At 40.8% G+C, this 16,689-nt stretch overlaps 1 protein-coding gene across 1 annotated transcript in view; it reads left to right on the top strand.

Annotated features, from left to right (window-relative positions):
- CRACDL (CRACD like) overlaps window positions 1–16,689 on the top strand; it is a 90,282-nt gene that overhangs the window by 23,826 nt on the left and 49,767 nt on the right. Inside the window, exons 2-3 of the mRNA XM_058534497.1 lie at window positions 13,417–13,476; window positions 15,034–15,113. Of these exons, the coding sequence (XP_058390480.1) occupies window positions 15,044–15,113 (70 nt within the window). The 5' untranslated portion in view covers window positions 13,417–13,476; window positions 15,034–15,043. The remainder of the gene's footprint in view (window positions 1–13,416; window positions 13,477–15,033; window positions 15,114–16,689) is intronic.

Raw genomic sequence — 16,689 nt, forward strand, 5'->3', positions numbered from 1 at the left:
GGAGAGGAGGCCATGCCACACGCACCGTCCCCTGGGGCGTTAAGAGTAGACTTTCAGCATCTGTTGTCATGTGTTCTAGTATGTTTATCACCTCCTTCCTTACAGACATTATTTTATCTTGAATTGTGTGAATTCTGAAACAAAATAGTGATTTTCTTTGTGACACACATATATTGAGAGAGAGAGAGAGAAAGACAGGAGAGGGGAGAGAGGAGCAGAGAGTGGAGGTGGGGATGAAAGGAAGGGAGAAGGAGAGGGGAAGAGGATTGGGAAAACAGAGCATTTACTCTTAATATGCCACGCCTGTACTTGGATCAGCATGGCACCGTCTGTGTACTTTGGGTGGAGGGAAGGCGGCAGAGGTCAAAAAGACCATTAGAATTATTCCTATATCTAAACACCAGCATCAACGGGCTTGTTCTCAACTGACAGACTTGGCTGTGGGAGATACCCCGCCCGAGCTCCTGTAGAGCAGAGGCCAGGGGTCCTGCACAGAACCACCTCACCCTGCTGCAGGTGACCTCATCCTTGAAGGTGTTTGGCTCTCAGTGTTGTTGATTCCATGCACAATAGTAGAGCTGTGACATGATTTAAATTCATTTGCTCAGTATGAAAAAAAAATGCAGGTCTCATATATGAAATGGAACATTCCCAGGATGGCAGCCTTTGTCAATCCAGGTGATTGTAACATCTGCTCGTCACTTGGACTGGGTGGACAGTCTTGGGAAATTGATGTTGTGTCTTCAGCAGGATGCATCCTGGCAGTGTGGGGGATGCTCGGGGACTTGGGGCAGACAATCCACACCCCAAGCCTCACTCCTTTTTTTTCTGACGTAGGTGTAGTAACCCCGAAACTTAAGGATTCCTTGTGAACACAGGTGTACTGTGTAAAGCCTTGTGCATAGAAGTCATCAGCATTGTTATGGTTGCATAAAAATCATTTTACTGATAATTATTCAGCCTCAGTGACTGATTCTGCCTGTTTTGAATGGGCCAGAATAGAGTGGTGGTGTTATGTCTCTTTATTAATAGGCTTTGGAGCATGACTTCCTCCTAAAAAAAGTCTCAGCTCTGCGTCTGCCGTGCTGCATAAATGCCGATCACATATGTAACATCCTAGATAAATTAAGCCTTAATCTGAACTTTCTTCAGGTCATTATTTTTGGTATCCATACATTAAAAAAAAAGGAGTTTATTACCTCAATAAACTCATAAAACTAAAATTAAAGCAACCCTTGTCAAGCCGTTCCCTGTGCCCCAGGCTCTGGTGTCCTGTTCGTCTCATGTGTGTGCAGCCATCAGCACAAGGTACAGCTCTCACTCTGAGGTTGAGTTGCCCGGGTAGATGGCATCTTGGCAAGATACCCCAGCATTAGAGTGAATTTATATTGTATTTCCCCAAGAATTATGCAACTGCGATTTCTAAATTAAGGTTATGAAGTTCGCAGCTCTTATACTTACCTATGTTTGAAATAATGGTTTTGTAAAAGTCTTTAACAGATTTTTTATTCTAACAAGCTGAAAACGTCTAAACTAATGTTTTTCAAATCTCATGTGAAAACATTCACCTCTGGATGTGTGAAAACAGGTTACTCCTGTGAGGGTGTCATGCATGGCAGTCTGAGCCATGGGTTTTATTGAGGTGTGGTTGTGTAGGTTAGGCTGCACCTGTGAACACAGGTTCACGTGTGCGCGTATACATACATACACTGCACTGGGCAGCTGTATGCATTCCCAGCCAAGTAACTGATCGTTTGCTCATTCGCAAGGACTCTGAATACCACCAAATCAGCTGTTGTAGAAGTTTCAGAAAATGGTGTAGTTTATCTTCCATAAGATACTATTTCTATACCTATAAACTGTGCTGTTTATCTTGTGGGTGGCTAAGTTTGTTTGAATGAAGTTCTGTTGTTTCTTTGCAAAGAAACAGCCAGTGAGTTGTGGCCCACTGCCTCATTCTCTCTGGGTGCCCTCCCTGGCCCTGCCCAGCTCACGGCCGAAGGGAAGCCTGAGGACAGGAACAAGGCGTCTGGAGCAGGGACCCCTTGTGCACCCATAGAACTTTAGCTCTGCATGGTTATAGGGTGGGTGATGTCTTAAGAAGGACGATGGACAAGAAGAGCTCAGACGAAAGAAACGTGGTGTAGTCTAGCTACATCGCAGATTTGGAAGTCTGTCTGTCCTCAGGATGCTGGAGTGCTTGGTGGCCTTGGGAACTGTGCTTGGGTGGTTGATGCTGTCTCATGTTTGTCAGGAGGTGATTCTTTTGTCTAGCAAGTGTTATCAGAGCATCTGGTTCATTCATTCATTCAACAGTCTTTGTTGAGCACCTACTGTCTGGCAGGACCACGCTGGTGCATGTTCCCTATCCTCAAGGAGTTTGTCTTCAAGTTTTATATATTTAGTTTATACTTCATTTATATATACTTAGCAAGATATGAGATAACTCACTTCTCTAGGCCAAGACTAATTTTAGTTTTTTACAAGATAAACATTAGTTACAGGACACTAGGAAACTTCAAAACTGACCACCCAGTGAGTTCCTTGACTGTTGCCTCTTGCTGCACTCAGAGCCCTGTAACTCAGTGTCTGAGTTCCCCAGTTTCAGCCCTTTGCTTGTGAGCTTTCTTTTCTCCCACGCATCTAAGTAGACCTACCCCCTCTGCTCCCCGTCCTTTCTGACTGGTGAACAGAGGAGCTTTTGCACATGCGCATCTAGGTGTCTGATTCAAAGAGCAGGATGTCCTCTGGCTCCTTCAGGGAGAAGTGGTTGGCTGTGGTGAGGTCTGGTCTCGACGCCCCTGCCTCGTTGGGGTGGGCGCAGTGGTCAAGTCCTCTGCTCCCGAGGATAATAATATCTGTCAGGAAGCAGTAAGCTGGCACAGTTTTTGAACAGAGATTTCTCACAGGCACTTTGCAAGCATGACACATTCCATTTGCCTCAGTAATGTGAAACTTATTTTTCTAAAAAAGGTGCAGGCAGATCCCGGTGTGACTCACTAGAGAACAATAGTTGTCACAGTTTATTTTCGTCTTTTTCCCAAAGAAAACGAAAAATTGATTAAGTCTATAGAGAATGTAAACAGGCTTAAATCTATAAAGTGGGACTGGATCAAAGAATCATGCAAACAGAGATAGGATTGAAACTGGTAAGTGCTGTGCACACAAGGGACAGGGGTTCTCACGTGCATTGTGGAAGGTCCTGGCTCATCCTGAAGGGGCGTATCAGTCTTCTGGGGGAAGTGGAATTGAAGCTGATACCTGAAGGATGAGTAGGAGTTAATAAGAAGAAAGTGGAGATGAGGGCAGGGAAGGGCATCTTCAAGCAGAGGGAACAACATCTGCAAAGGGCCTGGGCTGGAAGGAAATGGAGCATTGTGGGGGAAGGGGGAGCAGGGCCAAGGTACACATCTATGTCAGTTCCACACAGCGCTTCTGATGGAAATCCAGACTGCCTAGTCTTGTCCACATTTAGATTTACCCGCCTATGTACTGCTCTCCATTCCTACCCACATCTCCAAGCTTCCCTTTGAGATCATATCCTTCTTCCTTTAATATTTGTTTTAGTGTGGGTTTGCTGGAGACAAATTGTATCAAGTCTTCTCTGAAAATGTCTTTACCTTTTTTTTTTTTTGTCTTGTAACATTTTTTTTCCAGCAGCTTTATTGACACAGAATTCATGTACCGTAAAGTTCACCTGTTTAAAGTGTACAGTCAGTGGGTTTTAGTCTATTAACTGAGTTGTGCAACTATGAACATAATCTAATTTTAGAACATATTCATCTCCCCAAAAATAAACCTTGTGCCAAATAGCAGTCACTCCCTATTCCACCTCCCTTCCCCCAGCACCTCACTCCCCAGTCTTAGGCAAACACTAATCTTCTTTCAGTCTCTATGGATTTGCCTATTCTGGATATTTCATATAAATGGAATCATACAGTATGTGGCCTTTTGTATCTAGCTTCTTTCACCTAGCATAACATGTTCAAAGTTCATCCATATTATAGCATATGTCAGTACTTGATTCCTTTTTATGGCTGAATAATATTCCATTATGTGTATATATCACATATTTTTCCTGTTCATCAATTGATGAATACTTAGGTTATTTCCAGTTTTTGGTTATTATAAATAATGCTGCTATGAACATTGGTGTATAAGTTTTTCTGTGTACTTTTTTTTTCATTATTTTACTGTGGTAAAATACACATAAAATTTACTGTCTTAACCATTTTTAAGTGTAAAGTTTAGTGGTATTAAGTACATTCCTGTTGTCACGCAACCATCACCACCATCTCCAGAACTCTTTTCATCTTGTAACATGGAAACTCTGTACCCATGAAACAATTACTCCCCATTCCATCTTAGCCCAGCACCTGGAAACCAGCATTCTGTTGTCTGTCTCTATGATTTTGACTACTCTAAGTAGTGGAATCATACAGCATTTGTCTGTTTGTGACTGGCCTATTTCATTTAGCATAATGTCCTCAAGGTTGATGCGTGTTGTAGCATGTGTCAGAATTTCCTTCCTGATAAGGCTACCTGATAAGGAGGAACTTGCTTCTGTCATTTTGCTATTTGTTTTCTCTATGCCTTATAGCTTTTTGTCCCTCATTTCCTGCATTGTTTTCTTCTTTTGTGTTCAGTTGATTGTTTTTGTAGTGAAATGTTTAAGTTCCCTTCTCATTTCCTGTGTATATGTTCTGTAGCTATTTTCTTTGTAGTTACCATGGGGATTACGTTTAGCATCCCTGAGCTCAGTGCCAGTGGAGACTTTATAAAAAGAGGGCAGAAGGTAGGGGTTTATTTGCATAACAACTGTGTTCTTTTAAGGAGCATGCATAGCATGTATACATGTTATTACATACATTGCGTGATCTAAAAATGGCTGTTCAGACCCCCCCAGAGGAGGGGAATTTAAGATGCTAATGAGTTAAGGTAACTTTAGGACATCTGATGCTGGAACATTTTGCGGGGGTCTTTCTGCAAACGTGTGATTTCTCTGCAAAACAGCGACATCTGCAAAACAGGGACAGCAACTTCTGAAAAACAGAACGCACAGTTTCTTTTTGTCTGAAAAATACTTGACAGATTATGTTAGTTATTAACCAGATCCTCAGTAACCCTTTCTTTGCCTGGTTCCCTGGTCACAAAACTGATAGCTTTAAAAAATACATTAGTTCTTAAATTATGTAGAAAACAAAATGTTGAGTTACAAACCAAAGTTACAATAATACTGACTTTTATAATTGCCCATGTGTTTACCTTTACTGAGATCTTTATTTCTTCATATGGCTTCAAGTTACTGTCCAATGTCCTTTCATTGCAACCTGCAGGACTCCCTTGAGCATTTCTTGCAGGGCAGGTCTAGTGGTAATGAACTCCCTCAGCTTTTATCTGAAAACGTCTTAATTTCTCCTTTAGTTTTGAAGGAATTTTGCTACATACAGGATTCTTGGTTGACATTTTTCCCTCATAGCACTTTGAATATATCAGCCCACTGCCTTCTGCCCTCCAAAGTTTCTGATGAGAAATCTGCTGATAATCTTACTGAGAATTCCTGGTATGTGATGATTTGCTTCTCTCTTGCTGCTCTCAATATTCTCACTTTGGCTTTGGCTTTCAACCAGTTTGATTATAATTTGTCTCAGTTCTCTTTGAGTTCATCCTACTTGGAATGCATTGAGCTTCTTAGATGTTTATATTCATGTCTTTCATCAAATTTGAGAAGTTTTTGGCCATAATTTTTTCAAATATTGTGTCTGCTCCATTCTCTTTCTTCTTCTCCTTCTGGGACTCCCACAGTGTGTGAGTTGGTCCACTTAGTGGTGTTCTTCAGGTCCCTTATGCTCTAGTCACTTTACTTCAATTTTTAAAATTTTTTGTTCCTTAGACTTGATAATTTCCATGGTCCTATCTTCAAGTTTGCTGAGCCTGTGTTGTATTTTTCAGCTCCAGAATTTATTTCTGTTTTTTTCTTGGGTTTTATGTCTCTTTATTGATATTTCTATTTTGTTTATACATATTTTGTTGACTTTCTCCATATCTTTCTTCAGTTCTTTGAGCATCTTTAAGACAGTTGTTTTAAAGTCTTTGTCTAGTAAATCCATCATCAGATCTTTTTCAGAGATAGTTTCCATTGGTTTAATTTTTTGTTTGTTTGTTTGAATGGGTCATACTTCCCTGTTTCTTTGTGTGTCTTGCAATTTTTTGTTGAAAACCAGACATTTCAATGTAATAATGTGATAACTCTGGAAATTAGATTCTCCTCCTTCCCCAGTGTTTGTTGTTTCCTGTTTCTATTTTTACTTTTTGAATTGTTGTAGGCTGTCTCTGTACTGAGGATCAGCCTTAGGTGTAATCTTAATGTCTTCTTGGGTCTTTTCTGATCCTGCACCTTTCCCTGGGCATATGTGGTGACTTTCTAATTTCTCCTGTATATGCAGTTGCTTTTGAATGTCCTCCTGCTTAATGTCTGGCTCCCAAAAGGGGAAAAGAGAAAAATGAAGGGGAGAAAAATGGGGGCAGTGGTCCTTTAAATCTCCTGGCAGTCATTTTAGCTGGAAGGAGAGGGGCAACAATGGGAAGAAGTGCAACAACAGTGGTCACCCACCTTGTTGTCTACAACTCTGTTGTCATAAGCAGCAGTCATGGCACAAATACCCAATATTTGGAGAACAGGGTCCTTTTTCCCCACCCTGGCTTCTTCACGCTGCATGCAAGCTGCTCCTGGAACAAGTGCATGCCTATCAGAGGGCTGGGAGGTGGGGGATGAGTAGATGCTACTGTGCTAAGAGCTGAAGTTGGCTGAAATTACTGCACTTTACATCAGAGCCTTCCTGTGGAAGTTGCAAGCCTTCGATGGACTCCAGTGTTCCAAGATAGTTACATCAAACAGATTCTGCCATTGCAATTGTTGTCTAGGTGGGGTTACAGGTTCCTGGTTCTTCCTACTCTGCTGCCTTCCCAGAATCTTCCATGGACATATGTTTTTATTTCCCTTGAGTAAATACCTAGGAATGGAATTGCTGGACCATATGGTATCTTTATGCTTAACATTCTGAGGAACTGTTTTCCAAAGTGGCTGCAACATCCTGCATTTCCGTCAGCAATGAATGAGGGTTCCAATTTCTTCACATTCTTGAAAACACTTTTCTGGAGGTGTGCCCCGTTGTTGTGTATAGCCAGAAAAGCCAGATATTATGACACTCGTCTTGGTTGTGCTGGGTCCAAAAAATGCCTATAGTAGGAACGCTCCCTGGCTCAGGTCCCCCACTCCTCCAGGGAAGGCTGCATACCTTTGGATTGCTCCTGGGCAGCCGTGAAGCGTTGTGGCTTGTGAAGGTGGCGTTTTTTTCTCTCCAGAAGGGAATTTCTGCCTCTTCCACCTCAATTAGGACTGTCGTTTGTGGCAGGGGTTCCTCTTATCCAGTTTTCAGTTCTTTCTAGGAATTTGTGCATTTAATCTAAGTTATCTTATCCCATTATAGTCCTTTTTATTTCTGTAAGGTCAGTAGTGTGCTTTCATTCCTCATTTTAGTAATTTGAGTCTTTTCTCTTTTTGTCTTGTTCAGTTAAGCTAAAGGCCTGTCAAATTTGTCGATCTTTTTAGAGAACCAACTTTTGTTTCAATGATTTTCAAAATATTTTCCTATTCTATATTTTATTAATTTTTGCTCCAGTATTTATTGTGTCCTTTCTTCTGCTTCATTTCAGTTTAGTTTGTTCTTTTGTTAGTTTCATATGGTGGAAAGTTATGATATTGGTTTCAGATATTTCTTCTTAAGGTGTTTATAGGTATAAATTTTCCTCTAAACAGTGTTTTGTTGAATTTCTACCTGTTTGTTCTATCCATTATTGAAAGTGAGGTCCCCAATTATTGAAGTCCCAACTATTATTCTTGAATTATCTCTCTTCATTTTATCAGTTTTGCTTCATGTATATTGAAGCTTTGTTTTTAGGTGCATACATGTTAATAATTTATGTTTTTATCATTATAAAATAACCCTATTTATCTCTGGTAACAGTTTTCTCTTAAAATCTATTTTTATGACATTAATATAGCCATTTCATTGGTTATTTAGGAGTATGTTATTTAATTTCCACATACTTGTGACTTTCCAAATTACCTTCTCTTATTTCTAATTTCATCCCATTGTTGTCAGAAAACATACTTTCTGTGATTTCAGCCCTTTTAAATCCACCTAGGCTTGTTTTGTGGCCTAGCAATGGTCTATCTTGGAGAATCTCTGATGTGCACTCAATAAGGCTATGTATTCTGTTATTGGGTGGACTGTAGTTCTATCAATTATTGAAAGTAGGTTATTGAAATCTCCAACTATTATTGTTGAATTTTCTGCTTCCTTAATTTCTATCAGTTTTGCATCATGTGGTTTAGTGCTCTATTGTTAGGTACATATATGTTTATAATTATTATATTTTTCTGATGTATTAACAGCTTCCTCTGAGAGGATAGTATCATCGTTGTCACTGACCTGAAAGTTGGTGAGTACAGAGACCCTGGAGAAGATGATGCAGGATAGATGCAGGACCCTGCCAGGGCAGAAGACAGAGCGAGCAGTGTTGGAAAGGGAATTGGAAGGAATCAAATGAAAGATTTTTTACCTAGTCTTCCTTAAGGCTGACCTTATATTCATTAGGTCACCTCCTCAAGTTTGATAGGGGAAAGGTAAACTAAAAGTGACTATTTCTTGGTCTTTCTGCAGCCTTCTGAAGTTAGATGAGTTGGTATTCAAAAATATCAAAGTCAGGCTACTAATACACATTGACCTTGGTTATTACAAATTTAATAATTATTTCAATCAGCATGTATATTTGAATATTCTGCTTTATAAAGCCACTTTCTTGTAATATTATGTATCTGGCATATTCTCCTTTTATATATTGATGTTTATATCTATATTTCTCTGTGACGTGGCATCCCCATGTTTGGAGGGCTTTTTCGGTTTATGCTATAGCCCACTGAGGCCTCTGCCCTCCTCTCCTGAGTTGAATGTGCTCTGCAACATCTTTTCCCTGCCATGGCCTCTCCTTCTACCTTTTATTTTGTATTCTGGTAAATAGTGTTGCCCCAGGAGCTTAATAACAGACCTTCTATAAAGACAGAAAGATAGACTACTGGGCTGGATGTTAAAATTCAAGTAACCTTCAAGGATGTAGCTTGGAGACACAAACATTGATTAGCAGGCAACTTGGGACTGGTGGAAATCTGCACGTTCTGAAGGCCATCATAAACATATCCTGGAGCTGTGCATGGAGGTGCATCCTGGAGTTGCATCCTGGAGATGGAACCAGTTGTGTGAACAGTAGATAAAAAGCTGGCTAGAAGCAAGTTTTACCTTTAGGGGATTTGAAGAGAACAAAAAAGCAGTTGCCAATGTGTGAGTAGTAATAGCCTTCCCCACCTATCCACTCAAGTAGACACACCAGCATGCATACTCAAACACAGGCGTTAAGTGGGGTCTGAATGCTTATAAAGTTAGATACTCTTAATCAAAGAATGGTCATTGAGCTCATCATCACTTTTTAAGTCTAAGAATAACAAGTGTGTTAGGTGGCATACCTGTTTGTTCATTCTTTCTGCAGACATCTACTAGGCACCTTTTGTGGCCAGACACTGAGCCAGATGCAAAGATGAATAACGTAGAGCCCTTGCCCCGAAGGAGTGCTCCCTCTGGGAAGAAGAGCTAGCTCTAAAACGCTGAAGTCTCTCTCAGTGTTATCTCGATTTTAGGAACATTGAAAAGTAAAAGACTCCAGTGATTCGACGTTAGTTTCAAGACGGGTATTTGGAATTGGTTCTAGGATCTTCAGCTGATTTGACACATGAACATTGGTATTCGGATTTATTTTAGTTTGCTTTTAAACAAAATAAACTGCATGTATGGATCTGTGATCATTGGCTATTAATTTTCTTAAAAGTTACTTAATTTTAATTTTCACCATTCACCGTCAGAATCGCGAGTACAGCCACACAGGATAAGGTGGAATCAGCTTTCTCAAGGACATGGTGACTGCATATCAAGCAGCCATAGGGAGCGGAAAAAGCATAAGAGAAGCACACACCAGTTTGGCCTCACCAAAATGCCCTCATTTTGGTGCACATTTACCTCAGTATTTATTTTTTTTAAAGTCATGTTGCTCTGTGAAGAAAATATAGTTTCTTTCAATTCTCACGTAGATTGAGAAGGATCGTGATAAGGGTTATTTACTTTTTACAAAGTCAGTTGTCAGTAATGTCCTGGAGGATTTCCTCAGTCTTAAATTGATCCGTTTCTGGAACCCGGTGACTTTGCTGCTTTTCATTCTGTTCATTCTGATGTATTGAGCGTCTCTGGAAGCCCCTCTAGTTCTGTCAATTATCTTGTTGGTGTGTGGTGTTCAGTTGCCTGCTCCAGGTACTGTCTCAGGCACTGGAAAGAGAGCAGTGGGTGTGATAGGCACAGAGCTCACCCCACTTAGCTCACAGTCTTAGACAGGAGGTGACTGTTAGGCAGACACCATGCAAACAAGTCACTGTTGACAACACTGGTGAGCGTTGTGAAGATAGGTGTAGGAGCTAAGAATGCCACAGGGGTCCAAACATGGCCTGGAGGGTGGTGTGGAATTAGTGGGCCTGTAACAATGAGCACTAAGGCTTTCGACATAATTACACGCTCAGAGGTATGTAACCAGGTTACAGATATTTTCCTTTGCATTGTGTCAATATATATAAAGGATTGGAACCTTTAAAATATCATATTAGAATCTATTCTCATTCTTCACATGAATAAACTTTTGTAGAGTTTTTCAATATAACCTGAAACTAATGATGGAATTCTGCCGTAAGCTGGGAAGGAGCTTGTGGTTACAGTTAGGGTTCAGAGAGAGAGTGGGGCAGCCCCCACAGGGAGCCTTCATTGGATGCAGGACTCCCCTAGATTCTGCAGGCGCCCAGATACACACTGATGAGTGTTGTGAACTGCAGCGGGGGCTGGAGTCTCAGCACCCTTTTGAGTTAATTAGAACCCTTGAAGAGGCCCCTTAGGTCCGGATGTAAAGAATAAGTTTTCCTTGATTTGGACTTGAGCTGTCAGAGCAACAGGGGCGGGAGGGTAGAGGGCAGAAGCTGGCTGAGGGGATGGTGGGGCAGCCTGACTTGAACTTTGAGTTCCAGTGAGAAGCAAAGGGGTGCTGGGAGATATTGGGCATTGGCCGCATTGCCTGTCTAACTGTGGTTTTCCTTCTGGCTTTCTGTTGAATTTTACTGGGGGTGGGGGAACATGCGTTCAGAAAGGCAAGTTATTGGGCCCAACAGAGAAGACATTCCATTTTAACAGCTGTGGAGTGTTTCCACCTGGCGTGTTTGGGTGAGGGGGACCATCTTCCCTCTGTGCACTCTGCAGTGGGCCTGGAATTTGTTTTTATCAGTTACCTGGCAGCGGTTGGATTCACTCACGGGGTCCATCAGGCTGCAGGGGACTGGGAAACTCAGAGGTCAGCTGGGAATCCAGGTGTCTTAATCTTTGACTGGTAATGGTGGCTCTAAAGTGAGCTATTTGCACAGGGAGACTGTGTCTTCATGAGACAGAATCAACACTCGCCTGCTGCCAGGACATGCTAGTTGTGTGTGTTCCTGTCTGTATTTATGCAGAGACGTGAGCACGAGGTGAGGAACAAGCTATGGTGAGCGACAGCTATTCTCAGCGAGTGCTTGTGTGTGTGGTGTTCCTGGTCCCATTTAAAGTCTCATTGTCCCCGTTTTGTATCTGAGGAAGCTGAGGTCCAGTGCTGATAAGGGGTGGGGTGAGGATTCAATCCCAGGACTGCCTGACTTCCAACTCTGTGCTCTTTTCCTCTGCGCCATATTACACTCATTAGTATGAAGATGTTTGGAACATTAACCATGAGCAATTTTAAAACCTCCCATGTGAGATGAGCCTTATTTGTCATCCCTTCATCTGTGGGGTGACTTTTGCCCCCATGGGTGAGTCCATTACAGCGTTGGCATCTGGTAGTGCTCTCTGCGTCGGGCCCAGGATGTACCTGACGGCAAGGTGAGGGCTGGGCCGTCCTCTCAGGCCTCCCATCCACTCCTGAACCCTCTGCCCCATGTGGCTTTATCACAGCCACATCATTCAACCCCAGGAGAAGCAAGTCTGAGCTTCTGGATCTACTCCAGGCCCAGTGGGACAGGGCACCCATCACAGCCTCCTCTAGGGCTTGTGCATACACTCCCATGCACACACCTGCACGCTCTCAGCACTTCCCGGCAAGGAATGTTTTATTAAAATGTACAGAGGTGACTGGATATTTTAAAGGTAACATCGTGGTTTCTCCAGACTGTTAGCTGATGTATCATGGCAGCCTCCAACTCCTTCCCTCAGATAGAGATACTCTGTCAGACCCAATGGATGGTCTCCTGGGTCTCTGCCAACCTCTGGGCCCTGGCCTGACCCTGGACAGGGGCTGCTTGGCAGGCAGAGCCATTTCAGTGGCAGGCTCTGTCCTTTGGATTCCTCAGTTTCTCCCCTTGAGCCCCTCTGGGGACAGCTCAAGACTGTCCCCTTCACTGGGTCGGCACCTGCAAGAGGCAGGGCCATGTCAGTCTCGTCATCACCCTCAGCCCTCAAAAGTGCCTGCCATGCTGGTGTACAGTCAACATGAGTATATAGGTTGGTCTCTGCTCTGCTACTTTGGACCAGTTAATAAACAATATAATATAGGTTCTCAGTTCCAAAATGGGAATACTAAAAGTTCTTGGGGATTAAATGAGATAATTCAGATGATATGCTACATGCTTGATAAGTAATTGTAGTTGTTGTGGTTAACTCCAAAATCAAGCAATAGAAAGCTCTCGCACTTGTACTTTCTAGCTCAGTGGCAGCCTTAGGGGATGGTACCCAGGGCAATAGTTGGTTAGTTAACCAATCCTCACCATTTTCACTCTCCTTGCTCCTTATATTTTCCTACTTTTCTTTCTCTCCTGCCTCTTCCTTCAGATGCCCTGGTGGCTGCCCTTTCCCCCGATAGTATCATCGAGCAGCAGGATACTATGGGATCAGAGATTTTGATAGGGATGGCATTGAATCTGTAGATTGCTTCGGGTAGTATGGACTTTATAACAAAAAGCCTTTCAATCTATGAACATGAGAAATCTTTCCATTTCTTTGCATCTTCTTTACTTTCTTTCAGCAACATTTCCTAGTTTTCAGTGTACAAGTCTTTTGTCTCCTTGGTTAAGTTTATTCGTAAGTATTTTATTCCTTTTGATGCTATTGTAAATGGAATTGTTTTCTTAATTTCCTTTTTGGATTGTTCATTGTTAGTGTATAGAAACAAAACTGATTTTTGTGTGTTCATTTATTTATGAAAATTTATTAAAATTAAGATAAATTTATTTATTTGTTCTAATAGTTTCGTGGGGGCGATCTTTAAGATTTTCTACATATAAGATTGTGTCATCTGCAAACACAGGTAATTTTCCTTCTTTTTCAATTTGGATGCCTTTTATTTCTTCTTCTTGCCTAATTGCTCTGCCAGAACTCTCAATACTATGTTGAATAGGGGTGAGAGTGGACATCCTTGTTTTGTTCCTGATCTTAAAGGAAAAGCTTTCGGTTTTTCACCATTGAGCATGTTGCTACCTGTGGGTTTTTCATATATGGTCTTTATCATGTTGAGGTAGTTTCCTTCTATTCCTAGTTTTTTGAGTGTTTTTATCGTGAAAGGTTGTTGGATTTTGTCAAATGCTCTTTCTGCATCAATTGAGATGATTATGTGGATTTTTTCCTTCATTCTGTTGACCAGACAATTTTATGAAGCCAAATTATATGAAAATTGAGAAGCGAATCTGGTGAAGTTTCATTCACCTTTTAAGGAATTGGCTGGTAGGGCGTTGGACATTTTGGCATTCAGATGAGAGGAGACCTAAATATTAGACCCAACTCTGGCGCAGACCTGCGACTCCTTTCCTCTGTTAAATATTTTCTTTGTATTTTTCCCATCGTTTCCCATTATGTGCTGTGTACAAGTGGTAAATAGTAATGGGTTGATTAATTATTTGAGCCCACTTTTTAAGTGTGAAGATTCATAGTAACTGCCAGTAAAAAATAGCTTTCTAAATAAATGGTGAGTTAATATGTGTGGGGTAGAGTGTGCTGTATAAAAGTCAGCTATGGAAGGCAGGGACACAATTAGCTCAGTATCCTGTAGCAGAATATTAGCCAGTAATCAGTTATTTGATTTCCATGCTTGAGAGTCAGAGATTTTTTTATTTAGGAAGAAGCCAAACCTTTGGATGAAATGATAATAGTATCTGGGATGATTTACTTTGAAATAACCTAGTGGGAGGGGGAGTAGGGGTAAAGATGAAACAAGAGTGGCCATATGTTAAGTTCATTATATACTCTCATTATTTTTGTATCTGTTTGAAATTTTTCATAATAAAAAGTTCGAAAAAGAAACTCACTGAAAATAAATGATGGTGCAGCTTTATATTGAAATATTATATAGCCATTACAATAACTCTTATGAAGAATTTTAATGATGTGATATAAGTAAGAAAATCAGGAGGTTAGTCTTCCTAATATGGTGTGTGTGTGCATGTACACATAAATATTTGCATAGAAAAATGTTGCAAGGAAATACATTAAAACATTAACTGTGGTTATCCTTGGTTGGTGGGGTTATGGGTGATTTTCATTCTCTATATCTTCTAAACTTTCTACAGTGAGCAAGAGAAAAACATAATTTATGAAAAACTTTTTTGAAAGAAAGGAACCAAATCTGCATTGTGTAGGTTGGGGAAGCATTTGTTCCAGTTATCTGTTTTCCATTAAGTCGCCGTGGTCAGTGATTATATAAATGCCTGTATGGTTACTAATTTTGAGGTGTGGCTGTGTTTTTGGCCTGAACTCTGTCTGGTCTTTGCTGGGTGAGGTCGTGACCAAAAAGCAGTCACCACCACCATTTCACTCATTGTTAACTTCTGTTAAACGTGTTCCTTTAACGCGAATTTCCATCTGATTTTAGTGAGCTGGACATGATTTCCACGAGGGTGATGGACATCAAGGTTCGGGAGGCTGCAGAAGGCCTTGGGGAGGACAGCACAGGTAAGGCCCTCGCTTCCCCTGCTCTGGGAAGAGCCCTTGTTGGGTTGTGGGGCAGACGGAGCCAGGTCTTCGGGGTTCTCTGTATGGAGAGTTAGGATTCAGTTCACAGTGTGCTCAGACACCCCCAGGCCCCTCACACTGTGGCTGGAGAGCACATCCAGATTATTTAAGACCACTCGGGGGCAGTGCTCCTTTGCTTCTTTGTCAAACATGGGGGGTTTTAAAGTAATTTTCCTCATTCATGGAGATAAACATGTCCCCATGTTTGACTTGAAAGCAAAAGAAGAGAGATGCAGTAGAATCATTTATCATCCAAGAACATCGAAAGGTATTAGTAGGAGCTTGGGCAAAGTATTAGACAGCCTGATCATCCAGAAGAAATAATCTCGAGAGAGCCTTCAAGCCCTCTCTTTTATGGCTTTTATTCTCCTTCAGGAGACCTTTATTATATCCTCTACTGAGCTAAATTCCAGATCTGTGAATCATTATCTCATAACGCATTCCAAGAGTCACCCCATTATGTGATTGGTTTACTCTTATCCATATGTTGCTATTTCTGTCTTGATAGAGTTGTAAAATTGATGTTAACAAAACATTAATCTCCCCAAATGTACCTTTTCCATAGGGTAGCCAGTTCTACTCACCTATTATGGTAACAAAGGTCTCTCTCTCTCTCGTTTGAAGTCAGAGTGCTAGTAGTGATTTTCTTTGATATAGTTCAGGGGGAACAGCTTCCAATAATATTAAATTCTAGCTGCTAACCATTAGCTTCAGATACTGATTTCTTTGAAGACTCTATTTCATATGTTATAGATAGATATTTCTTATTACTCTCTTTTAGAACTTTTCCTTTGTCACATTTCAATAGATTTCACATATTATAAATAGATTTTTCTTAGTATGCCATATTAGAACTGCTTTTCCTCTGTCACATTTCAATGGGTACCAAATAAACCAGATATAAGATAAGGTTTTTAAAATTAATCCTGAGAGAAAATGGAGTTTCAAACTTTCTCATATTATAGAAAACTGAATTATTACTGACTTTAAACAAGAAAGTGCTGTTTGAAGAAATATTTCATTAGCCTGAAACAACCTCAATAAATGCTAGTTTGGGATACTTACAGAGATCACCGTGAAGAATGTTCTAAAAAAGAAAGAGAGTAACTTAGCTTTCTTTTTTAAAAATAATAGTGAGTTAAGTTATTCAGACCAACCTCTTCCCGTTTAAAATTTAAAATTCTCTGTAAGAACATTCTTAAAATTTATTTTAAAAATAAGAAATAGAGAGACCAGAATTGAAAGAAAAATGGTAACCGAGAGAGATAAGTAAGCACAGAAGTTATTTTTACCCTCAAATCATTTAGTAATCTTGGAAATTTTGCGTTTTATTTTTATGTCTTCATGGGGTGGTAGGTGAGGGAGACAGTGAGATATCAAAGTACGGGTCTGTACAAGGTGGGCCATCCCTACAATAGACCCTCCCTACAAAAATCTGGGAGCCCAAGAAGCAATACAATCTGAGCAGGTGTGAACCAGAGGTAAATCAACTCTTGTTTAGATTTGCAGCTTGACT

The sequence above is a fragment of the Diceros bicornis genome, chromosome 40, assembly GCF_020826845.1.
Source record: "Diceros bicornis minor isolate mBicDic1 chromosome 40, mDicBic1.mat.cur, whole genome shotgun sequence".
Lineage (NCBI taxonomy): Eukaryota > Metazoa > Chordata > Mammalia > Perissodactyla > Rhinocerotidae > Diceros > Diceros bicornis.